Source organism: Conger conger, chromosome 10 (assembly GCF_963514075.1).
Source record: "Conger conger chromosome 10, fConCon1.1, whole genome shotgun sequence".
Lineage (NCBI taxonomy): Eukaryota > Metazoa > Chordata > Actinopteri > Anguilliformes > Congridae > Conger > Conger conger.
The window spans coordinates 28,270,027-28,296,259 of NC_083769.1; the positions used below are offsets into that span (position 1 = coordinate 28,270,027).

The 26,233-nt window shown below is 41.0% G+C and overlaps 1 protein-coding gene and 1 long non-coding RNA gene across 3 annotated transcripts; one reads left to right on the forward strand and one right to left on the reverse strand.

The window, feature by feature from the left end:
- Window positions 1-570: 570 nt before the first annotated feature.
- Window positions 571-17,488, reverse strand: LOC133139242 (MAP kinase-activated protein kinase 2-like). 2 transcript variants are annotated; one of them, XM_061258664.1, is made up of 10 exons: window positions 16,438-17,488; window positions 9,294-9,433; window positions 5,944-6,008; window positions 5,499-5,578; window positions 4,934-5,060; window positions 4,285-4,360; window positions 3,917-4,041; window positions 3,119-3,204; window positions 2,943-3,020; window positions 571-1,859 (listed from the first exon to the last, which is right to left on the reverse strand). In XM_061258664.1, the coding sequence occupies exons 1-10, from the start codon at window positions 16,717-16,719 to the stop codon at window positions 1,698-1,700; spliced, it is 1,221 nt and encodes a 406-aa protein (XP_061114648.1). In that variant the 5' UTR covers window positions 16,720-17,488; the 3' UTR covers window positions 571-1,697. The 2 variants fall into 2 exon arrangements, with proteins under 2 accessions (XP_061114648.1, XP_061114647.1); XM_061258663.1 differs by having other exon boundaries at window positions 2,943-3,023.
- LOC133139243 (uncharacterized) lies at window positions 16,575-19,134 on the forward strand. The gene is made up of 2 exons (XR_009709801.1): window positions 16,575-16,816; window positions 18,873-19,134. It is a non-coding gene; the product is annotated as an uncharacterized LOC133139243 (long non-coding RNA).
- The last annotated feature ends 7,099 nt before the right edge of the window (window positions 19,135-26,233 follow it).

Here is a 26,233-nt window from a genome sequence, read left to right on the forward strand (position 1 = left end):
CCCTTTTAACTCAGGTGCACCAAACATGAGGTCCTCATGCACTATGGTCATTAGAGTGTCCTGGGTTCTCTCAGCCTGACCATCTAATTCTTGCTTAATTGGCTTAATAAATCTCCATCTTGACCTCAGCTGAAGTATGTTTGGCAGTCTGGTGCAAAATGGCTGCTCTGCTTCACCCAGGCGGCTGCTACAATTACTGGTGCAATTCTCCAGTGCACTGTAAAGTGCTTTGGCATCATGAAATAAAAGGCACCATATAAACAATTATTTATAAATATTATTTATTAACCCAACCTTATTCTACAGTCTCTGTGTAGTCTTTGGACTTAGGTACTGGTTTCTTTAAGGTCTGTTTGTTTTAGCTTTTGGTTGGAATCAAATAATTATTCACTCAACCAGTTTCTATGCCATACCAGTTTAGCATCACTGCAAAGTTCTATGATATAATCCATTCAATGATGATTAAACCTGTTAGGGTGAAATCCTCCAAGATCTCCAGAGTTTAATAACTGTGACCAATCATATATAAAATCGCTTTGTGCACTGGAAAGGTAAACTTCAGACCCAATATAAGATAGAAAATGTAATATTTTTATTTCTGAAAAAAGAACAAGACAACAGTAATTATATCAGAGTAATGATATTAAGAGTAATGATAACCTTATTAAGAACAGAAAGTTCAGGAGTGCTGGTGACATTGGTGGCCCAGAAGTTCCTTTGCTTTTCCTTTATACTTAGTCTGCTACTGAGGGTAAATCAGAACATAGGGCACTAGAGGTAGGGTCCTCTACTCACTGTCTGATACTGAGGGCGAATCTCAACATAGGGCACTAGAGATAGGGCCCTCTATACAGTCTGATACTGAGGGTGAATCTCAACATAGGGCACTAGAGATAGGGCCCTCTATACAGTCTGATACTGAGGGCGAATCACAACATAGGGCACGAGAAGTAGGGCCCTCTACTCACAGTCTGATACTGATGGTGAATCTCAACATAGGACACTAGAGGTAGGGCCCTCTACACAGTCTGATACTGATGGTGAATCTCAACATAGGGCACTAGAGATAGGGCCCTCTACACAGTCTGATACTGATGGTGAATCTCAACATAGGGCACTAGAGGTAGGGCTCTCTACTCACAGTCTGATACTGATGTAAATCTCAAAATGAGGCACTATAGGTAGGGCCCTCTACTCACAGTCTGATACTGATGGTGAATCTCAACATAGGGCACTAGAGGTAGGGCCCTCTACTCACAATCTGATACTGATGTGAATCTCAACATAGGGCACTAGAGGTAGGGCCCTCTACTCACAATCTGATACCGAGGGCAACTCAACATGGGGCACTATAGGTAGGGGGTGTTCTGCAAGAAGATTACATTTACAGTGCAGGACAAGAACATAACACTCTCAGATACAACATCCATACACTCAGACTCTCCTTCTCTCTTGCACACACACACAGTACACACATGCTCACACATACACACTCACATACACATGCTTACATGCCGACTCAAACCGATACACTCACGGATACATGAAAGTAGAATTCCAGCTGTGAATGAAACGCTGTAGTCTTCTGTGTACCTTTATTTCACAGGTGGATCTGCTGCTGAGGAGCACACTTTTCTCAATGTCCCTGTTATTCCATTCAGTAGCACCTTCTATCCACTATTGTTTTACTCAGTCTCTCATTGGCTGTTGCACACAGCGCTCCCGCCCCCTCCGCATCCTTCTGCAGCAGCCTTCTTGCGTCTCTTGTTGAGCAAGGGGTTGCTAGAGGTGTCGAGGTCTTTGATCTTCACCTGGTCGTAGTCCACACGCATGGTGGCTAGGGCGCTGGTCATCTCTTCCTGCAGCAAACAGCATGCAGAAGAAGCGTATAAGCGTTTAGTAAGGGGCCCACATAGACACTGACAAGCTGCTTAGTCTAATCAACTGTACGTCGCTCTGGATAAGAGCGTCTGCCAAATGGCATTAATGTAATGTAATGTAATGGTGCTTAAGTCTCAGCTGCCCATTTGGTGACCGTACGGATTGAATGAACTAATTTTGTTTGTTTCCAAAGTGCAGTCTCCCTGGAGAGTACTGTATATTGCCACACATGTTCCTCTCAGTACGGTTATACAGTACCACTACTGTAGACATATCATTGGAAGCATCTTACAATCACATTTCCTCTTAAGTGTACTTTTTCATTCCTTTTTACTTTTTGAGATAAGTTTCTGTTGGAGGAACTTTGCACATACGTAATTGACTGTAATACTCAATAACATGTATTCTGAACAGGCTGCTACGTTTCTGTCATTGTGCTGGGAGTTTGAGTCAAAACAAAATGATTTTTACCGATGGTGAAATGTACACCAAGTAACAGTACAAAACAGTATAATACAGGTGCATCTAAAAAATGTTAATCGTGGAAAAGATAATTTTTTCCCGTAATTTTATTCAAAAAGAGAAACTTTCATATATTCTAGATTCATTACACATAAAGTTAAATATTTCAAGCCTTTTTTTGTTTTAATCGTGATGATAGGGCAGCCTGCAGCATAGTGGTTTTAAGGTACATGACCGAGACCCGCAAGGTCAGTGGTTCAATCCCCGGTGTAGCCACAATAAGATCCACACAACCGTTAAGGGCCCTTGAGCAGGGCCCTTAACCCTGCATTGCTCCAGGGGAGGATTGTTTCCTGCTTAGTCTACTGTAAGCCATAATCATTATTAAACAAAAGATTAAAACAAAAAAAGGCTTGAAATATTTCACTTCATGTGTAATGAATTTTGAAAATATGAAAGTATGAAAATATGAACTTTTCCACAATATTTTAATTTTCGGAGATGCACCTGTATATGTTGTTATAATATAATGTATGTTACATAGCTGCTGAAAATAGACTTTCTAATCCTGTCACAAGAGGTCAGTGTTGGACACTCACCTTCACATCGTCCCACATCTCCCTGTCCTCAGTGAGCACGCGTGTGGTGTGAAGTGGAGTAGGCGGCACCACCATTGACTGCTACAACACAAACACACAAGCACTATCAGGGATCAGGCGCCCCGCCTCACATCGATGAGGGTCATATCAATGCTCTGACAGGTTGAGGGGCTCACAGTAATCCAGGGATGGTTCGTGAACTGTGTGATGGTCATCCGCTCGTTCGGGTCAGTCTTTAGGAGCTGGTGAATCAGCTGCTTGGCTGCAGAGATGGAAAGAGAGAGGGATAAACATCGCTTCCAGGCAGAACCAGAGATGAAGCAGCAATTGTTCAACTCAATTAACATTTCTATCAAAGGATTGAAATAAATAAGCAAATAAGAAAATTGACCATTGAACTCAGTTGTTGCTTGAGTGAGTTTATTTGGAGAAGCAACAACTGTGAAAACCACACTAATTTCTGTTATTTTTGGCACAATTAGTTTTGGGTAATTTTGTGACTCTGGCCACATGTGCTATGTAATTGTTTAGTATAGTCTTCTTTAGGTAAACAACTCACAGATAGTACAAACAATCAAGTACATTCAATAAGAAATATATTGCCTTATTCTTATTCTGTGTCGGGAGATCAAGAATCTACCCTCAATACACTCAATACATTTCTGCTCTATTCAAGGGCAGTGACATTCACCGAAAGAGGTTGGTAGTCTCTCTTTGAGGGAATAAGCATTGAAGGCCCTTTGAAGTGCATTGTGGGAATTCTCTATTGATTTAACAGTCCAGATTTGGATTTCTGTCATGAAAGCAGTTTCTCTTCATATTGTGTGTATGTATATGTGTGTGTGTGCATGTGTGTGTGCACATGTGTTTGTGCAAGTGCACATGCATGTGGGTGTATGAATGTGTGCACACGCACTTATACACACGTATATAACTGACTCTGTGTCCTAGTGCCTAGTGGCCTTGACTCTCACCTTCCTCTGACACTTCTGCCCACTCTGGGTTGGGGAACTCGTACTGACCCTGCCGGATGCGACACTTCATGCCGGGGGAGATGGCCTGCCCTGTGTTGGAGTAAAAGGGGGGGAAGCCGCAAAGCCTGTGGGGGAGTGGGGGAGTGGGGGGGGGGGGGGGGAGGCGTCACGACACTGTGAGAATGTCTGATGTCAGTCTCAGCATGGCCATTAATAAAAATATGTTTGAAGGAAGAGGGTGGTGAGCAGGGAGGGAGGAAACCAGATACACAAAGTGGAGGTAGCAATAGTGAAACCTGGAAGGGAGGTTTTCTTGTGCACACACACACACATACACACACACGCACGCGCACACATTCTATACTCACAGGATGTACATTATCACGCCCAGAGACCACATGTCACATGATTTGTCATATTTCTCCGGACCTAGCACCTCAGGGGCTGACAGACACACAGACAGACAGACAGACGGACAGACAGGCAGACAGACAGATGAACAGGTGGAAAATGAATAAACTCACATTGTATGTACTGTCTGTATTGCTACTCTAGTTATTTTTGTGTATGAGAGACAGCTTTTAAGCTTAAAGGTTCTTTGGGGAAAAAAAACATCTGAACATAATTCAACTGTGTAGTATATGCTAAATTAAAGTGTTATTCTATAAGTTTCAATGTCAGATATGAATATTAAAATGCAATGCAATTGTAGGTGTGAACAAAATAACCAGTTAGACATTGTAAGAGTCCATTCAAAGAAACACATGAAAGGAAAAACTATGTACAAAGGCTATATATAACCTGCCTGACAGTAGATTTAATAAAGTAGCTCTGACTAACATTTGTTTAAATAGTAATACAAAATAAATCTTTATAATCTCTTTATAAACTATTTGTACATTCTTGTATGACATTGACCCATGCAGACAGAAACCATTTTCAACATCCTCTTCACAATCGGCTGACCCCCACTGTAAGCCCTCACTCTTCCTCCCTTTGTTCACCTGAGAGACTCACCCACATAGTACGGCGTGTAGCAGGGCGTCTGCAGTGAGTTCTGCAGTGTGGTCTCCTTGGCAAAGCCAAAGTCTGTCAGTTTGAGGACAGCGTTGCTCTCCTTGGTGGTGTACAGCAGGTTTTCAGGCTGAGGGGACAGACAGTTATTTACCACCATTACTGCCAACAAAAATATTACTCTGACCACTACTGCAGCAGCTGAAACAAGATATCCTGATATGCATAGGTGACTGCAAGACACCTATTCTTAAAAGCTTTAAAACTGTAAGCTATTTCTGTGTATTTTTATGTATTGCTATTCCATTGCAATGTGTTCTGGATTATTAGATTTTCTATATGAGAAATGTGAAAATAAGTAAAATGTGAAAATAAGTCATTTAAAATGCCAAAACAGTCACACTCATCAACACCATCACTACCTGTCTCACTTCTGCACTGCCACTCTAGCCTACACACAGTTATCACCACCATCTCAATAGGGTCCATCCAGCGGGAACATTTGAACGGACCATGGCTTTCCCTGATCTGATTCGCACGGCTCTCGGCTGCCCTGTGATTGCCGTACCTTGACGTCTCTATGAGCTATGTTCATATGGTGGAGGTACTCGATGGCTGTGCCAATGTCACGCATGATCTCCGATGCCTCTGAGGGAGAGACAGGACAGGCATAGTGTCACACAAACACACAAAGCACCATCTATTGCAAGGCACAAGAGTATTACGCAGAGCACCGTGAACACAGAACACCTTACAAATATCCATGCAACATAGAATGAGCACAGTGCTACATTAAATGATGTTAAATAAAAATTAAATTAAATAATGTACAGCACCACAGACCAGAACATAGACTACAATGAGTCACAGGGCACAATGCAAGAAAATTAAAACCACTGTAATACACATGTAATACAGAACATTATTACATTACATTACATTACATTATGGAGAGAACAAGAGGAAGATAATGAGTACACATATAATTATTGCTACTCTGGCCCCTCCCTCACCTCTCTCAGTAAAGGCCTGGTCACCTCGAGCCTGAATCCGGCTGAAGAGTTCTCCCCCCTCCATGCTGGAAAAAAGTAACAATGTCCAAACTGGAGACCACATTCAACTACACAAACACAGAAATGCAAAAATACATTCACGCATGCACACATACGCACACACGCGCACACACATATGCACACACAAACACACACACGCACGCACACACACGCACACACAAACATACATACACAAACACACACACACACACGCGCACATACACATACACACACACACACAGACAGACACAGGTAACATGGTGTTTGTTCACCTTCAATTACTGATTGTGAAAATATTCTGGGGGGATAAATAAAACCGATGTTGTCAGGATTGATAACCCATGTGCAACATGAAAGGGGAAAACAGAAGACTGAGTATAAAACAGCACCCTGGGGGTGTGTGTATACAGAATACAGACAGGACACCTTGTTCTGGACTCCACAGACCACAAGAACGCCCCCAGGCCACAGCGTAGCCATAGCGATGAATATTCACTTCCTCAACAGCAGAGCAAACTGCACCATGCCCAGAAGTGAACCCTGTTCAGCTGCGTGGGAGAGGAGTGCACTCAGTCACGCAGTGTTTTTCCCATAAACCCCAAACTGCACCCTTTAGCATTTCTGCCACTACACTACTCAATAGAAACAGAACAATACCAATAGCCTCTTCACAATTAGCACAGCAACTCAAATAATGTGCACATTACTGCAGCTGTTTTCGTGGGGGGGTGTTCATCTGCTCTGGTTGTCATAGTGATTGCTGTACTTGTGGCTTTTCTGACACATACAGATGTATGCACAAGGTTCTGAAGTCAGTTTTTTGTGATGGTTAGTTAAGTTCCTGTAAGTGAACTAGTGAACGGAAAAAGGAAAAAGCTAACATGCAGAAAATCACTGTTACTAGTGAAGTGAATGCAACAATTGCAGTTTATATCTTAAATGGTGTGAAGGCCAATGGAAAGTATGTCAGATGCAGGAATTTATTTTCTAACCTTATTACATTACATTACATTACATTACATTAATGACATTTGGCAGACGCTCTCATCCAGAGCAACGTACAATGAAGTGCATACCCATAACCAGGGATAAGTGCGCTGAAAGACCCTAGAGGGAAGTACAATTTCAACTGCTACCTGCACAACAAACAAACAAACAAACGCAAAAGCATGACCAAATCCCCAAAACTAGCCAAACACTGCTTAACTAGCCAAACTAAAAATACACAAAAAAGTACATCACAGAAAGACAACAATTAAGGTTCACAGGGAGGTAGGGAGGGACGGGGAGAGGTGCTGCTTAAAGAGGTGCGTCTTCAGTTTGCGCTTGAAGATTGGAAGAGATTCTACAGTTCTGACCTCAACGGGGAGTTCGTTCCACCACCGCCAGAACAGACAGTAGTCGTGAGCGTGAGCTCACTTACTGTTGTAATCTGCCTTATGCCCTCCCACAACCCAAATGGGTCCTGCCACACTGTTTGGGGGCAGCTAGTGGAAGGGTGGGCACATGAGCAGACTGGGAGCAAAGAGCAATGTAGCAGAACGGTAACAGTGTAAGAGGAGAGTGAATGAGTGTAAAATGTGAGAGATAGAGTGGATGGACAGGGCATATCGTATGAGGACCTTTCAGATGAACTAGTCCCTCCAGTCCAAGTAGAGTAGTATAGTATATTATTTACAGAAGAGCTGACATTTAATTGAGTGTTTCTACCCGTACCCTTATGAAACCAGCCGGTCAAACAAGGCCATGTCCTGTCATACTGTAATATAATGCAATTTATAAACGTGACAGATGTTGTAGAATAAACATAGGTGAGCATATCTTGTCCAATAACTGTCTCCCCACAATAAAAGCATGACAAACAGCATCTTTATCATAAGTCATTATGGAAAGAAGGACAAAGCATGTCCCCATACTGTATGTAAACAGAATCAATATTTCCTGTTTGAGAGCCTGGCCTTATTATACAAATGAGAAAAAAACCTTGATATTACACTCACTGAGCACTTTATTAGGTATTTATTGGACTTATTGGTCTTCTGCTGCTGTAGCCTATCCACAGAGGTTTGACGCGTTATGTGCTCAGAGATCTCTTCTGCATACCACTGTTATTTGCATTACTGTCACCTTCCTGTCAACTTCGACCAGTCTGGCCCTTCACCTCTCTCATTAACAGCACGTTTATTGCCTGCAGAACTGCTTCTCACTGGATGTTTTTTAGTTTTTCGTACTATTCTCTGCAAACTACGTTTGACTGTTGTATGTAGAAATCCCAGGAAATCAGCTTCTGAGATACTCAGACCACCCTGTCTGGCACCGGGGCGACATGGCTCAGGCAGTGAGAACAGTCGTCTGGCAGTCGGAGGGTTGTCGGTTCGATCCCCCGCCCGGGCTGTGTCGAAGTGTCCCTGAGCAAGACACCTAACCCCCAAATGGTCCTGACGAGCTGGTCGGCGCCTTGCATGGCAGCCAATCACCGTTGGTGTGTGAGTGTGTGTATGAATGGGTGAATGAGAAGCATCAATTGTGCAGCGCTTTGGATAAAGGCGCTATATAAATGCCGACCATTTACCATTTAAACATTTCATGGCCAAAATAACTTCCCCATTCTGACATTTGGTCTGAAAAAAGAAGTTATTGGCTGATTAAATATTTTCATTAACAAGCTAGTATACAGGTCTACCTAATAAAGTGAGTGGTCGCTGAGTGTATATGCTGAAAGAAAATTTGGGGAAATCTGATTAAAACCCATGGATTTTCCTATTAAAGTCATCACAGCTGTGAATCAAAAGCCTCGCAATGTATCCACATCAGGACCACAACCCTTATATACATCGGGTCTGTAGACCTGTAAAACCATGTTTTATACAACCCGAATGAAACCATGAAGGTACTCTAGTGTAACCCTAAATTGATGTCTTGATGCTATTTGAACACCGCTGTTAATGTCTTGTACCACGTAACTCCAGCATTATTGAGACAGATAAGAAAAAAGCCTGAGAATTTACATTTTGTAACTTGAGCTGGGCTGGACTACCATTGAACCAGGCTAGTGAAATTCAATGAATGACCTCAAAATTAAATCCAAATGAACTCCAAAATAAATCTCTGGTTACTAATTGCTAGTCGCTCTGGATAAAAGTCGGCTAGATGTAAAATGTACAGTATAAGCACCGTACACAGTGGAGTGCAATCCATACTATGGGAAGGTTGCAGGAATCTCAGCAGAGTGCTGGGAACTTTGGGTTTTGTAGTTTGCAGATAGGTGAGGGAAGTAAGCACACACAGTTGTGGAATCAGAAGGTCTTTACCACTCCATAATGATGAGCAGGCACTTCTTCCCATGGTGCATGTTTTCATACAGGCTGAGGATTCGCACGATGTAGGGGCCCCCAGACACCCGCCAGTGCAGCTCCACCTCTCTGCGAGCCTTTGGACTGTCATACAGAATCTGAAACATGGCAGAGGGAAGGAAAGAAAAACGTCATATCCCATGGTTTTACCCTGCACATATTCCCTTAACCTGAAATCCCCTCATAAATACAGTCTATTAGTACACTTTATCAAGTTATGGAAACATTCATGCAAACCGTTTTGTTTAAAGAATATTAATTATTTGCCCTACAGACTGCATTCCTAAGGAACATTTACTGCACACAGCTGGCTACAATTTTATACATTATCCTGTCACACAGCTGGATACATGTTCAAGGTATTCTGGGTGAGTATCTGGTTGAAGGGTAAAATAAGGTGTAAGGTGTTCCTGCCAGGAATTCAAGCTGGCAAACCTCATAGGAGAACTATGCAACCACATCCTCTAAAAGACAGATTAAATAAACATGACCATTTAATCTAAGGGGTAAATACTTCTTAAGTCACCAGTAAAACAAAATGGTCTTTTCATTCAGCAGTTCAATTTCAAAGCAGTTTAGGTCTGTTTGACCCAGTGACATAGATGACCCCATGTGTAGACTGTGGACTTGAAAAATGAGCATGTAGACATAATTTCCTATGACATACTCATTTCCTCATTTCCTCTTCTGTAGAAGTAAGCTATCTCACTTCCCTCACCCAACCCCCAGCTACCCTCTGTAGCAGTGATTCGCACACACGGACAGAATTTCCCCACTCAGAAATTCCCTATCCTGGAGCAGGCGTTGCAGTGGGTAGCACTGCCGCCTCACAGCAAGGAGGTCCTGGGTTCGAATCCCCATCGGCCGGGGCCTCTCTGTGCGGAGTTTGCATGTTCTCCCCGTGTCTGCGTGGGTTTCCTCCGGGTATTCCGGTTTCCTCCCACAGGAGGACAGAATAAGTGTCTAAATTATTAATGGCCAAATATGATTCTGCTTTTAGCCATTGGTGATTGGTTTCTGAATTATGAATTTCAATAATATCACTGAAGGGCGAGCCTCACTGGGAGTCAGGGGGCCCTTTATCTCTCTGTCTAGCTCTGCCGTTTCTGTGCACTGTATGTGAGACATGAGACTGCAGGGGGAATAAGAGCTTTAACATTACCAATGCTCCTGGGAGAAAGACAAATAAAAGCAGTCCAGAGAGAGAGAGAGAGACAGAGAGACAGAGAGAGAGAGAGAGAGAGAGAGAGAGAGAGAGAGAGAAAGAGAGAGAGCGAGAGAGATTGGTGAAATGAGTGTGTATTATGATAAGAGAGATAAGTACATTTGGAGGTGATGAGAAAGAGAAGGTGAGAGAGGAATCTGCTTTCAGAGAGAGATCGAGAGAACATGTAGAGGTTGAGAGTGGGTTTACTGGGGGAAATAAGGAGAGCAGGACAGGGCGGGGTCCTTGTGAAAGAGGAACAGAGGAGACAAGAAGGAGGGAGTGCAGTGCTATGAAAAAGTACTTGCCCCCTTCCCCGTTTCCTCTATTATTGCATATTTGTCACGCTGAAAGGTTTCAGATCTTTATACAAAATGTAATATAAAAGACAGGGAACCCGAGTAAGCAGAAAACACATTTTTTAATTACTATTTCATTTATTTAATTAAAAAAGTTATCAAATACCCACGTAATTTCCCCCCTTAGGTTAAATTAAAGGGGACAATTACTTTTTCACAGGGGAGATTTGGGTGTTTGATAACTTTTTTCATTAAATAAATGAAACAGTAATTTAGAAAAATGTTTTTGTCTAATATTACATTACAAGCTCTATAACCATCCAGTGTGACAAATATGCGATGCTAGAGGAAATCAAGAAGGGGGCAAATACATTTTCCCGGCACTCCATATGGAAGAGGACAGAGGACAGTCAGGCTGGGAGTGTTCAGTGTGTAGATGGCTCCCATGGCTGAGTGTTAATCACACATGACAGCACTGGCTGCTGTGTGTGGGGGAGCGCGCCTGGCAGTGATTCATGCCCCTGTTAATCGGCTGTACCCAGGCTCCTCCTGGCTCCCAGCGATGACGCGCTCAGCCAGGATCGATGGGAGGCTGAGGGCAGGGCTTTAATCGGGCTAAAAGCCCTGTTATCCCAGAGTGCTCCAATCCCCCCTTGAGAAATAAACACACCATTTATACAGCAAGCCAACACTTGTGTCTCTGACTGCTCCATCTCATGGCAATCATTAGCATTCATATTCATTTTCCTTACGGAGACGTCCAGGACCACTTAAAATAACTGAGTGCATTTAAAGTGCTTCCAAAAATATGAAAGTGTAGTTAGGTGAGAGAAGGATGTGCATTGTTACAGTGAGGGTTCGGATTATGTGGAGAGAAAGGAGCACAGGTGAGACACTAGCCAATTTCACGGAAAAAACGTGGGACATTGCTAAATTAACAGTTCCAATGGCGTATGTGGTCTTTGCACTTTCTTATTTTACCAATAGTACATAGCACACAGCATAGCATACTTGTCTTAGAGAAACAAGTCAATTTTATATTGCCAGAGAAACTTTTCTATGCAGACTCTCATGAACGGTACAGTTCCAGAACACTGCTGGGTAAGGCCACGTGTGAAAATGCATTTTGTGTACATGAGATAGACGCTATTGAAATATTTTATCTGCATCACGTGAAGGGAACAATAATTATGTGCAGTGTGTGTGTGTGTTTGTGTTTTTGTGAATAAGTCAGTTTGAAAGAACTGCTGTGGGGGTACTGTAGAGGTTGACACGGTAGCAGGATGCCCTATGTACTACCAGTGCTTATCAACTGGGGAGGAATAGCATTACCCAGGAACCCACACCCTGGGAATCAAAAGAAGCCATGAAATTGTACTCCTCTCTAGCAAAAAATTCTAGGTCAGAGAAGAGGCACCAAAAAAGCACCCATCCGTTAAAAGGGAGACAATGCTACACCATGCCCGAATGCACCGTACAGCAGAGAGACAAAAACAGAACTTGAGCCTTGAATGCAAAAAAGACTACATTTATCCCCTAGCTTGTCAACAGGGAATGTGCCAGCTTCTCGTTTCTCTTATGCTATTTTCAAAAACGTTTCAAAGTAGCCAATCATGTGGCAGCAAGCCCATGCATAAAAGCACGCAAACATGGTCAAGAGGTTCAGTTGTTGTTTAGACTTTGACCACGGAATGATTGTTTCATGCCAATCGGGGGTAGTTTGAGTATCTCAGAATCTCTCCTGGGATTTTCACACCCAATAGTCCCTAATGTTTATAGCCCTACTGAAAAAAACAGCTCAAGCTAAAGTAGGTTTTGAAACAGCTGGTAGCTGGTTGACCTGATAGACCAGCTCAAGCTAGGTTTTGAAACAGCTGGTAGCTGGTATTTCAAGCTGGTCATAGCTGGATTTTACACAAGGAAGGGAATGGAATTGTGTGCAAAACAAAAGAAAATCCAGTGAGCACTTCTGTGTCTAAAAATGACTCACTAATGAGAGGAGGAGAATGGCCTGACTGGGTTCAGAAGGTTACAGGAAATCAAGTGACCATGCGTTACAACAGTGGTGTGCAGAACAGCATCTCTGAACACACAGGATGGGCTACAGCAACAGAAGACTAATACGTCAAAAGAATAATTCTAATAACCACCTAATAAAGTGAATATTATTACTTTTGTTCTTTACAATACATTGTTCAGTATTATACTGTAACACAGAGAATGAACAGATTTAAGGCCTACACGCATCTCCCTGGTTTTTAAAAAAAAGTCCCTAACCCTGCCCCCAGAGCATAATTCCCCCTCCTCCTCCTGTGGTCAGCTCTAAGTGTTAACACAGTGCAACGTCATCCGATGATTGTGGAAAGTCACATGTCATGTCACGTGGGGAATCGTTTGGAAAAATATGCATACTTCTACCAAAATTAAAATTGTTTTCATAATGGCAGACAAATGTAAAACTCCAGGATGATATTAAAAGATCTAAAACAAAAAATAGGCATGTGGGCCTATAACAAAGAACATACACGCACTTATTCCGTGGCCTGTCCACCCTTAATACTGAGCCTGCACCACAGAAAGGCTTGCGGATGGAACAGAGAGCTTATCCAAAGTAAACACAGCCAGCACTGAATAGCAGGGTTCTTCTGAGAGAAAGTCTGGCAAATGGTCATGCCCAGGCTGAGAGAATAAAGACGAGAGTAATTGAATTCGATTTAAAGCATGGCTTCCCTCCATCCTGGCACGAAAGAGTATATTAGATCTGTACTCATCTGTCACAGTTACCAGGTCTCTGTGTGATTAATTAAAACAAACTTGCCTCCATAATCCTCTCCCGCTCCCCTGCCCCTCATCCCCTCGCACGTTTGCAGAGTGACTGAAGCCAACAGAGAACATACAGCAGTAATGGCAAGTGTGGGTGTGCAATAAGGATATAGTATCAAATATACTGACAACCTACTGACATGGGGTACCATTGACTCATAGGCAGAAGTGGATTATGCATACATCCTATTACACACAAAAAAAAAAAAAAAAAAAAAAACGCACACACACACCCACACACCTGCAGACATGGATGGTCACTATACACACACGTACACTCATGTGCGCACACAGGCTGCATACTGTATGTATAATGTTTTTGCCTCCTTCAAAGCCCAAAGCAGTAGTAAAACAAATAATATGATGTCACAGTACAAGCCTTTAACAAGACAATCCCCTTCCTGCTACAATATATATCCCTCTTTCTGTGCTTGAATGAAATGTAAGATGGGTCTTGGAAGGTTCTGGTTGTGGGCTTTCTTGCTAATAGGCTTTGGTTTGGTCATCCTGACCTCATATTTCAGTCAGGCTACAAAGATATAGCCACACTATAAAGATATAGCCACACATGCAATCCATACAATTTACTTCCAAAAACAGTTACTGTCCCGTCATACAAACCACTTCCCATAATATGCATTATTTTCTTTCATATACATTCAGTTGATAATACCTCACAAATCACAAGAATTGAAAAAAATTCAGCATCACTTAAGTGTGAGTAGGTATTGACAATTCTATGAAAATTCACATTCCAAAATACGAACAAGAACTAAGGACGATATCAGCAGTCCTCACACACCTCCAAATAATCAAGACACATTCTGCTTAGTTTATAGCTAAAGTTGTGAAATATGTATGCAATTATATTGTCTGAAATGTAACAGAACTACTAATTAGACCATTCAAGAATGTAAGTGCAAGGCATTAAGGAACTCTGAATATGATGTCCCACCTCAGCAGTGCATTTACAATATCCCTTGTCTGAGTGAGGAATTTGGTTCTAGTGATTGGAGCTCCTGGGTGGATCAGTAAGGGTGCTCGTCATGGCAGCAGGGACGTTTTATGGCTCTTTGTCCCATTGGTTTAGCTGAGAGCTGTGACGCTAACTCACCTGCAGCAGACTGCGTATCTTAAATTATATCCATTGTTTGTTTGGACCCTGCTTGATGGTGGCACAGTGGTGACACAACAGCCTAGTTCCATTCCAGATTATATCATGTGAAGCTGGGATTGTATGTTGTACTGCAGTGTGGAAAAATAATAATAAAAATCACTGCAATGCTCTTGTGAGCATTGAATCTATAAGAGTCCAAGTTTTTTTTTCTGATAAATACTGGAATCAGTTAATACGTGTCTCATTAGAGCTAATTGAGCAATCACATCTTTGTCACTGAGAGGACACACAGTGGCGTACAGTAGCATGTGTTTGTCCTCTCCTCATTAGTCACTGACTGACTATGACCCTATGGGAACAGTGCGACACAAATATTCTTCCCACCCTGCCCCCCGGCGCTGTGTGGACAGTGTGCACCCAGAATAAATGCACCCTGTGTCTGAAGCAGCCCTCTGCGGAACAGGCATTAGCCTGTTAGTCCTTTAACAAGCACACATGCTCCATGAACCCTGGAACAAAACTTTCTCAGAATATCTCAGAATATCACATGGGAGATTTTCCCAGATTGTCAGACCTTGTTGTTTGTAGGTACTGATCAAGAGTTCTGATTGGAAGTAAATCAAAGAGAAAGTATCCATCTTCTCTACTATGGCCATTAACTGGATTTCAAATTCATAGTCTCTGTGGGTTGGTTATGTAGTTTACTCAGATTATATCGGCTGTGTCCTGTGTCATTTTCCAGTGGTGCTGGAAAGCCAGTGATGAAATCCGAGCCTTTTCAAGCTCACATGTCTCAAAAACAACAATAAGAGAAGCATGCATAATTTATCAACACCTTCTTGCTTACTGTCAATATTACAAAGACTGCATTGTTTCTACAATTAATAAAAAAAGGATCAGCCGAAACTGTGATGCTTGACAATCACAAAAGCAATTACATCCAACATACATCGATTGCGATAACATTACAACTCTCCACATACGCTCACATCCGCACATACTCTCTCCACATATTCCATTAAGACAAAAGTAGAATTCCAGGTGCCATAGCTGCAACTGCATACCTAACTCATGTCAAAGCAAGGTAGCAACAGAGAAACACATAGGACATGACACAAAACCATGTGCCGTCAGACAGAAGTTTCAAGGACTGGCGTAGGCTACCATGGTTGTCATGGTGATATAGACAGGTGAATGATGGCAGAGGCTACATGTCTACTAGTACTGCATAATAATAACGATACACCCAATGATGATACTCCCAAGTCATGAGCTAGATTAAAACGGTAATGTGGCGAAGTGAGAGACTTCACTAGGTGCCCCCCCAAAAAAATAAATAATAATAATAATAATAATAAAAATAAAAATAAAATTAAAAACAGTCCCCCCCCTAGGTAAAATTAACACAAATAACCCACAATGATATGAACACAATCTTACATATTGATATGCAAACACATATAATTTGGAAACATCCAATTATTGTTTGGGGAATGGCGTAGGATAGCCTTTGGCTTTCCCCACGGTTACTGAAGGTCCACGTCCGCATAAGCAGAACCTATAGCCTATGATCTTTAGAATCAACAAAGCTTGTACATATAGAAATACAATACACACATGCATATGCCCATATGACAGAAACTGCTGGAGGAGTCAGACCTTTAGAGCGCACTTCTGTCCTGTCTTCTTATTGTAGCACTCCAGCACCTTGCCGTTGATGCCGAGCCCCAGGACCTGGCTGGAAATTTTGTATTCATCCGTTACCGCATTGCGCTTGATTTCCAGCTTCGGGAGAACAGGCAGCGGGAATTGTGTGGGGTCGCCGTCGCTGTCTGGATTGTGCTCAGCGTTGTCCCTCGGCACCTCCCCAATCACAGGAATAGGTTGTGTATCAATCTGCGGCTCTGGTTTTTCCGCGTCGCCGTTACCATTGTGCAACATGTTCAGCTTGATGCTCTGTATTACGAATCCTCCAAAGAATTAAAGTTTCAAGCGGAAAGTAAATGAGAATAGATAAAGAAACAGAAGACACTTGCAGGTAGGAACTGTCAACCGCCCCGCATATGCTTCATAGGAGCGAACGTCCGACATCGGCTGAATTCAATTTAATTCTCAATCTGTGTTGCAATTTGTTTGATAACGGTTTGACGAATTCACGAAAATATTTGCTGCCATTTGTCATAACACTGCTGACCAAGTTTCCTTTAAAGTTGATGCTATTTAGACGTAACTTCCTATTTCACACCATACAGCTCCGTGCTGAATTTAAGGAAACTTATTCAAACCAATTAAACGAAAATGCAAACTCTTCACTTGAAATGAAAGCAAAAGTGTGAAATGTAAACTCTGTAGCCTAATTAAGCTACAAAAAGTTGTATCATGCACAATAGCATATAATAATAATAATGATTATTATTAATATTATTATTATTATTATTATTATTATTATTATTATTATTATTCGCCAATTATTAGTATTATCTCACAGAATAGTCCATCAATTGTAATTATCGTGCTACAAATGAGAATCGATTAGGCTATCGGGTTTTATCCGGTGCTACGATATAATTAGGCCAAATATCCGAATGTTTTACGGCTTTATCGAAAACCTGTTGTCCTGTAAAAGATAGAACACCCGATCCGTTTTCTCATCTCACTCCTCGGCCATTTCTCCTCTCACTCATCGGCCATGTCCGCTTTCAAACTCTAACTAGCCCTTACGTCAGTGCCTCTCTGTTCAAGTTCAGTTTCTCCTAAGGAAGTCTCTTAAAGGGCCAGTGCTTCCCCAATGGGCAAGAAGAAGCCGTTAAATCTGTCTGAGGAGAGTGAAAATGTGAACACCAGGACCGTTGCTCTCCGTCATTGTCTCTTGCAGCATTCTGGGGGAAAATATGCTTTAAGATGATTCAGCAAAACATTTGTAAACACTGTTATGTTAAATTCTGAGAGAATTCCATGTTTTCAGAAACATCACTCTTTTTTCTGTGGAAACAATGAAAATGTTCCACTCTTGGTCCAGGTACATATAGTCATTTTGTATTGGGTTAAATTCAGCCATCCGTTTTAAACAAACAAATAAATACATTCTCAAAAACATATTGGTATTGTTTTCATTGCATTTTTCAACGGTATTGTTTTTTGATGCATAATGTTCTTGATTAGCCAAGGACGTGACAGACTGTATAGGGTAGGACTGATCGAATATGTGAATTCACACAAGGCTAATGGATCACTTTTACCTGGAAACGTTACCAGACTGGTTTAGACTGGATTAATCTGCCATATGTGAATTCAGGTTTCAAAACAAGGCTAATGGGTCACCTTTACCTGAGACAGACATCTGTGATGTAACAGGGAAGACAGGAGGATTATGGAGGGCTACAGGCCTGGTGCTGTGCTGTTGCCACAGAAACCCAGAGTCCAGTATGCTATTCTATTGCTATAGCAACAATACAATCACACAAACTCCAGGAACTGTTGCACATTATCTGTCCATCTCCAGCTCTTTGTCCATCTCCTATCCTTTATAAGAGCTGGGTCAGGGACAGGGGTCTAAGTCGTAGACATTTTACACAGAATGTGATGTTAATTTCCTGGTACTTATAATGAGTGGGCTGTGCATAAAGGCCCGGCTCAGATGTTCCTGAACTAGCAATGTTCCTAACAACCAAATAACCAGACAACGAACAACAAAAAATAAACAACAAATACATAATCCTGTGGAATAATGATTCAGCAACAGAGCAGGTAATACCAGCATGTAAAGGCTGAACTTTGGATGTATTCCTGATGTCTTGTTTCAGTAATCATTCACATATATGTGTACAAGTAAATTTCTCTGTATAAGAACAGTATCTTGCCTAATAATTAGTCTTGGGGCCTTATTTACTCGGACCTACAAAACAATGAAGCCTACTCCTAGCTGTTTTTCAGTGGATTGCTTTGATTCATACATTGCTGCTGTTTAAGTAAGTAAGTTGATTAGTCCACTCCTGTGTGGTTCAACAAAGCTGACTGAGAAGAGAGTGATATTAAAGAGTGTTTATACATTTTACAGGCTTGAAGTTGCAGTAATTTCTCTCTCTGCTCTCCAGGGGCTGTGTGTTTTCTGTTCCCTCATTCTAATGGGATTCTGGCACCAGAACCACTGCGACTATGAGCAAAGTGGTCTGAAGAGCCGTGTTTGGAATGAGGGATTGTGATGATGCATTGCTAAAGAATGGAGGTGTGAAGAAGGGAAGAGTAAAGTGGTACAGTCGGAAGCCGAGTTAGCGCAAAATCTGTGTTTAATAAGAAGACTACGGCCATGGCAACATCAACCAATGTGCAATAAAAATGATTTGTTATGGAGCTCAATTTTAGTTTAACCCTTGTGTTGTCTTAAGGGTCAAAAATGACCAATCCACTAAGTGACCTTTTTTCTACTTTAAATTGGGATTTTAAATTAAATTAATTTTAGGGGTTTCATGAAGGCAGGTCATTTTTTACCCTTAGGGCAAGGAGTATACAGAATGTTAAGACTACACAAAGGTTAAGTTATGAAACCTTCACACTGGCCAGGACTCAGTGAGCATGTGTTCTATGACTTATCTACTTATCTATCTAAATATTTACTTTATTTCAGTAATATCAGGTATTGAAGAAAACTATTTTTAGCAAATCGTTTAAGAGGACTGTTGATTATGAGTAATCTAACTAATGACAGAAAACTCCACTTTCTCTTTCGTCTGACTCAATTTGCTGCATTCATGAATTGGACTACACTATCATAGAAACTTCTACATTCAGTTTGTTCTCTTTCCCCCTTCCGCTTTGTGTAGCTATGGGGCTTTGCCAAAACCAACCAGAACAGAGATAGTACAATCAAACTACACATCTTCTGTCTTATTATTTGTCAAACCCAAATATTTTTTTGGCAGTTCATAATGAATCACTCACAAACCAGAAAGATGTGTTCAGAGTGTTCAGAGTCCTATGGGTAATTTTCCATGAATAATAAAAAACAATAAAATTAATTATTTTTAAAAGTCAAATGCTTCTCCCAAATTTGATTACTGTAACTGCATGAGGAACAAGTGGTGTAACAATTCAAGCATAGTTTTAAAATGGTATTCCATCCAACAACAATCTGAAATATCTAAGCTCTACACCTGATCGATACAACAATTAGATTAGGTGCTGATTCTTGGTGTTTTTATGGGTGAAATCTGTAAAATATAAATAACTGTATAATTACTTAGTCTGAAGCAAGATTCTTCCATTTGTGGTTCCTTACTAATGTCCTAGTCTATAAACATGTACTACTGGGTAGCACAGGCAAGATTCTTTTCCAGCTTTTCCAGACTATGTGTCCCCCACCTGACAGTTTATATGCTTTAACTTAAGATTGATGGAAGGGCCAATCAGACGCATGTTTGGCACCCCAGAACCACCCCAGATTCATATCATTCATAATGATAATTATTTTAGCTTTCTGCAATTGAAAAACATTGTAAGTAGCAGTAATGTCAGTCATATCATGCTTGGGATGAGAATCCAATTTCAGCACAATATGTTTTGTGAGGTCAGTACTTCTAGTAGATACTGTAGATTATCTTTGTTCACCTTTCTACACCATTTTTACTCCACTGCAGCTCTTTTAAATCCAGTAGCCAAATATGCTCTTGTAACATTCAAACATGGCCACAAAATTATCGCTGTGGCTTTCTGATATTACTATTTGTACTTTCTTAAAATGTATTCTTCTAGAAAATAGATACTCTTGCAATGAAGACATTCTGAGGTGTAGATAAATAACTAAATAATAAATCCAACTATACTGTATCTTTTGAAATAATTAATGTGTGCTTTTGATTTAATTGTTTTTTCATTCAGAGCTAATACAGAAGTTATAATCAACAATATATACTTTTCTTATGGACTATCACAGGTTAGTTAAACAGTACAATGTTGCCCATTTCACTGGTTATTATTACTGGTTGCTAACACTTACATGCTCTTTGTTGGATTCATAAAAAATAAGAGCCAACGAAGGTAAGGGAACATTTTGTCAGTGGCTTAGAAGTGAAAGGGACAGAGAATGAGGAAGAGAAAGAGACAGAAGAATGAAGAAAGATGTTATTTGAGTCAAAGAGGAAGGGTGAGACAGAGAGAGAGCATCCCCATGCACAGCTGCCACAGTTTGTGGGTGACGGAAGAATCATTTCCCCAGTCCCCTTGCCTAATGCCCCAGCTGTTCGTCTAGTGGCTAAGGGGCATGACCGGGACCTGGAAGGTTGGTGATTCAAGCCCCAGTGTTGCCACTATAAGATCAGTGCAGTGTTTGGGCCCATGAGCAAGGCCGTTAATCAACTGCAAGTCGCTTTGGATAAAAGCGTCAGTTAAATAACTGTAGTGTAATCACTATGTGCCTATGCAAGAACTGGCAGGTACACATTAAAATATAAAACATACTAAAAAATAGAAGAAATGACAGTGATGGAAAGGCATAGCAGGAGAGCATTCACATGGCAAAAGCTTTCTCAAAAGGGTTTATGGGAGATGAAGTCAAGAACATATCAAATGTATATATCAAATGTTCTTCAGAATAGTTCTGGGCGCCCATGCTTAATCATAATGAGTAAGAAATGCTTCTCTCTGATACTAAATTATGCATCTGGGGTACTGCTGCCTGGCATGGAGGCTGTACCTGGTTAAACCATGGGTGTATAAGTCCAATATAGGATTGTCTTGTTGCTTTATTTGATGGATTACATTTACTTGTTTCAAACAATGAACACAATGGAAGACAGATCCAATTACTTGAGCTGTTTCCTTGAGCTTTCATTGAAGAAGTCTCTAAATTCCTCTTTGTGCAGCCATCTTCTTGTGCTCCAGCACATACAGTGGGTTTTTCCCATTCCCCCAGAGTCTGGGCGGATCTCTCCCAGGTGCTGTGGCTCAGGTGATAGGCATACTGTCCATCTGCTTGCTTAAAAAACATTGGGAGCCTTGCCTCGCATCATGGAAGCCAATTAACTGTGCCGACTGAGAGATCTCAGCTACCAGTGTCACCTCAAGATACCACTTTCCAATCCTGGTATTTTTCCACACAAGCGTGATTGCTAAGCATTCTTTTATTTTGGCCATGCAAACTGGAGGGAACAGAACTTGGTATAATGACTGTCTAAAACAAATATTCATAATTTAAACTACTGTGTGGTTTCATGAACATACAGGGATGGCATAGACAATTTTGTGATGTGGACTGCAGTCGCTTGAAACCAACTACACCTGCAAGGCTGAGATCCTGAATGGCTGTCACTCTTTTTACCTCTACGTTACATTTTTCAGCCTCACTGTATTCTGCAAGCTTCTGATTATCATTGAAAGAATGTGTAGCAACTACCACACATTGTGTAGCAATCTGTGTTTTTGTGTCAGCCTAACCTAAATCAAACAACTACTCTTTTTTTTTTTTAATGGGTGGGGAGAGGGGGATCATCTGTGTTAATGTGCCCCATATTAGATTCGATTATATCAATTAACAGTAATGCAACTATTGTCATAAGGCCATGTTGGCCATGTTGTCCATGACAACCATTCTTCTGGTCTACCAGAACATAAGATGGTATATATAGAAATATGACATTTCTACATTTAAGACTGAAAACAAAAAGAGGAAACTGGAATGACAGCCCTTATGGCTTATGTATTGACTGTGCCTGACGGAGAGCAATTCTCTTCCTGTTTCTCTAAAGTGCACTGTAGCCTACTATGGGAATAGTGGGCCAGTATGGAAATGTATACTTCATAATGTTTTTGGAAATAATGCTGATACATCAGGAATTTCAAGTAATTTTGAGTATAACAGAAAGATATCACACTTGTGCAATCATAACCGCAATCATGTTTTGAAATTGTACCAGGACTAACCTATTTATTAACAACATTTATACCACTGAATATTTGTCTAAACCAAACCCCATGAAACATACAAAAGATAATAGATAAAACTAAACACCAAAATTCATGAAATAATGTCTTACTTTCATAAGTGAGAGAGATAATGTTGGCACCGATGTTTGTTTCAATTTGAGAACGTATGTACACTGCTCTAAAATATTTCATAAATAGGTAAGGGATACAGAGGTAAACAAATGATAAACTACTAAATATTCTAAATGTATATGAGAAAAATATACTATAGAAAGTATATTAACCCCTTATAAAGACATTATTATTGAGCAACAGTTACCTGCTATTAGTTGAGCAGCAGTTATCTGTTGCAGTCAGCTAGTGTGATCAGCAGCAGCAGGGGCCGCACAAGAATAACAAATAATTATCATTATTACAGTGCTACAAGTTATTTACAGCATTATAATGCATAATATTTGAGGATGCTGCATGGAGGCTTTCATTATGTACTTAGAATGGGACAGAAAATCAGAACTTGACAAAATTTGATTTCAAGCGCCATCTTCTGGTCGCTGTAAAGCCGGCATGCATTGATCAGTGGAAAAGCTCTCCTCTTTGAGAGGTTTACCATTGCTACTGGCACTACAAATGTAATATCTAACTACAACCACTTCTGCATTACTCTGTCTATACACATTCACAGCATAAACAAGTAACCATCAATACTTTTATATTACCTTTTTTTATTTTTGATGTTTTATGAGAAGGAAGTAAGGATTTAAATGTTGATGTTTGGTTCCATTAAGTGAGACATGCAATATAACTTCAGCAAGCAAAATATAATATCAATGCTAAGTGTCTTACTGAGATGAGGAAATATTTTTATTGTGTCTTCATTAAGCCTGCTAATCTTCCGGCTCACAGGATATGAGGAGACACTTGAGATCTTGCAATGTTAAGAGCTATGCTGCTTTTGTAATTGAGCATTAGGGTACACAGGCAACATCCTTCATTTTCAATCCTGGAAAAATGATTAGATGCTAAATCTTCCTGACTCCCTGGCTTTGTGACAGTAAAATACTGTCTTCTGTGTGTAATATATTTATGTGTCCCTGTTACATTACATTATATTATTGGCATTTGGCAGACGCTCTCATCCAGAGCGACGTACAGTTGATTAGACTAATCAGGAGACAATCCTCCCCCGGAGCAATGCAGGGTTAGGGGCCTTGCTCAAGGGCCCAACAGCTGTGCGGATCTTATTGTGGCTACACCGGGATTAGAACCACCGACCTTGTGTGTCCCAATCTTTTACCGTAACCACTGCGCTACAGGCCGCCCCTATCAATGGCCCTATCAATCAGCATTGCATTTTCCATCCATCCATCCATTATCTGAACCCGCTTATCCTGAACAGGGTGGGCTGGAGCCTATCCCAGCATACATTGGGTGAAAGGCAGGAATACACCCTGGACAGGTCGCCAGTCCATCGCAGGGCACACACACCATTCTCTCACACACTCATACACTAATACCTACGGCCAATTTAGACTCTCCAATCAACCTAACCTGCATGTCTTTGGACTGTGGGAGGAATACCCAGAGGAAACCCACGCAGACACAGGGAGAACATGCAAGAGAGGCACCGGCCGAGGAGGATTCAAACCCAGGACCAGTGAGGCGGCAGTGCTACCCACTGCACCATCTGTGCACCGCATTGCATTTTGAGGGTATGAATTACATCCCTCCCTATACATAGTCTGTCCTCAATGATGATGTCTGTTATAGTACAGTATATTGGGTACTGTAGGAGTGTTCCGTCACATAGATAGCCAATGGGATTACCAAGAACAAGCGATGTCTACCATGGAGTAGACTGTGGTTTATTGGTTTTTGGCAATAAATATACATTACTTTCTCTTATTCCTCCTAAACAGCCCTCTAAAATACATTTCTGAAAACATTTGAGGCAATAAATGAGCAATTCAGTAGCCAAAAACACCTGTCCAACAGATCAGAAACATTCTTCAGAAGGCAGTCAGTGACTACTCTCTGCAGAAGACTTAACAGATCTAACCACTAGTTAGCTGCAAAAACTGGACAGTAATGTTACAGTTTGCTAAGTAGTACCTTAAACGGCTTGCATAATTCTGGATAAAGGTCCTATGGACAGATAAGAGCAAGATTGACTTGTATCTGAGTGATAGCAAGAGCAAAGTGTGGAGGCTAAAAGGATCTGCCCAAGAACCAAAGCACCCCAACCTCCTCAGCTGTGAAAAATGGTGGTGTGGGTGGGTTTGGGCATGCTTTTGAGGGGACTATGTATAAAAAGGGACGTATTTACTACACTGATAACTCCATATGGTTGTCGATACCCTCAAATTTAAAGTGACGGCCTGCATTCTAACCTCATATTTATTGTTTCATTTGAAATCCAATGTGCTTGAGTACTGTGCCGAAAATGACAAAACTACGAGCCAGTCAAGCCACTACAGGAATGTGCAGTTGACATAACAGGCATCTTGGTTCCCTTTCTGTATTTTTAAATAGACATTACCCATAATGAAACTGACTTCAATGTACTTCAGGAGGTACACTGTCTTGAACAAGGAAAGCCCACCTAGGTGCCCCACCATGAGGGACTTGTGCTCTACATTCTTGAGCCAATCTTCCTGCAGAGGATTCACTCATTCACTCATTCACTCAGCTTTCATGGCTGAGACTCGTGTCATGTTAAGGGAAAAGCAAATGTACATATTCTTTTTTTGGCTCTTAGAAATTCATGGGGACTATGAATGGGAAAGACCCTTCTTCAAGGATATTACCCATTTATTTTATGGCATTTATAGCACTAGGAAAATGCAAAAAAAAAAAAATTGAAAAATGTCTAGCAACACTGCACCAAAGAAAAAAGAATCACCAATAAATCCTAAATATTTATGTTCACGTTTTATATTTATATGGTGTGCTGCTTTGTGCTATTTTAAGGGATGAGAAAAGGATTCTCCATTAGGGTGAACATGCTGAAGTTGTAAGTGGAGGAGCTCTGGTAAATTGCTAAACAAGTTTGCCTGAAGCATTTAATGGCACAAATGGAAATGGGGTCTGATTTGACTGATCACTCTTGGTGCGTAGCAGATGTTAATGGCTGTGATGAGGCTCAAATTGGCAACCGTTCATGACAGTGCTATTAACTGGAGTGGCCAGGGAAACATTGCTACATTAATTTGTGGAGTTTCCCAGTACAGATCAAGAGAGATCAAAAGAAAATTCATCATAGATGTTGGTGATTCCATAATAATTATGTAAAATATGAGTAAGAATAGCCTGCCCAGGGGTCGGATTTGATACTGCATACAGGAGACCTTGATAATAAAATGTGTTCCTCTTTTTTGATAAGGAAATTTATAAATGTCAGGTGCCCATACTGTATGCCACCCAATGTATTCCTGCAAAGGAAGTAATTACAGGAGGCTATCAGCTTAAGGAATAGCTGTGTGCAGCCAGAACTATATAGCCTACTACAGTATGTACTATATGCTGTATTATGTATTGTATG

Coding starts and splice junctions, on each gene's coding strand:
- LOC133139242 (XM_061258663.1), bottom strand. CDS start 16,719: ATGTTGCACAATGGTAACGGCGACGCGGAAAAACCAGAGCCGCAGATT. Junction 5,579..5,943: donor CCAGGCCTTTACTGAGAGAG/GTGAGGGAGGGG, acceptor TCTCTCCCTCAG/AGGCATCGGAGATCATGCGT. Junction 3,205..3,916: donor GGCAGAAGTGTCAGAGGAAG/GTGAGAGTCAAG, acceptor CCATCTCTGCAG/CCAAGCAGCTGATTCACCAG.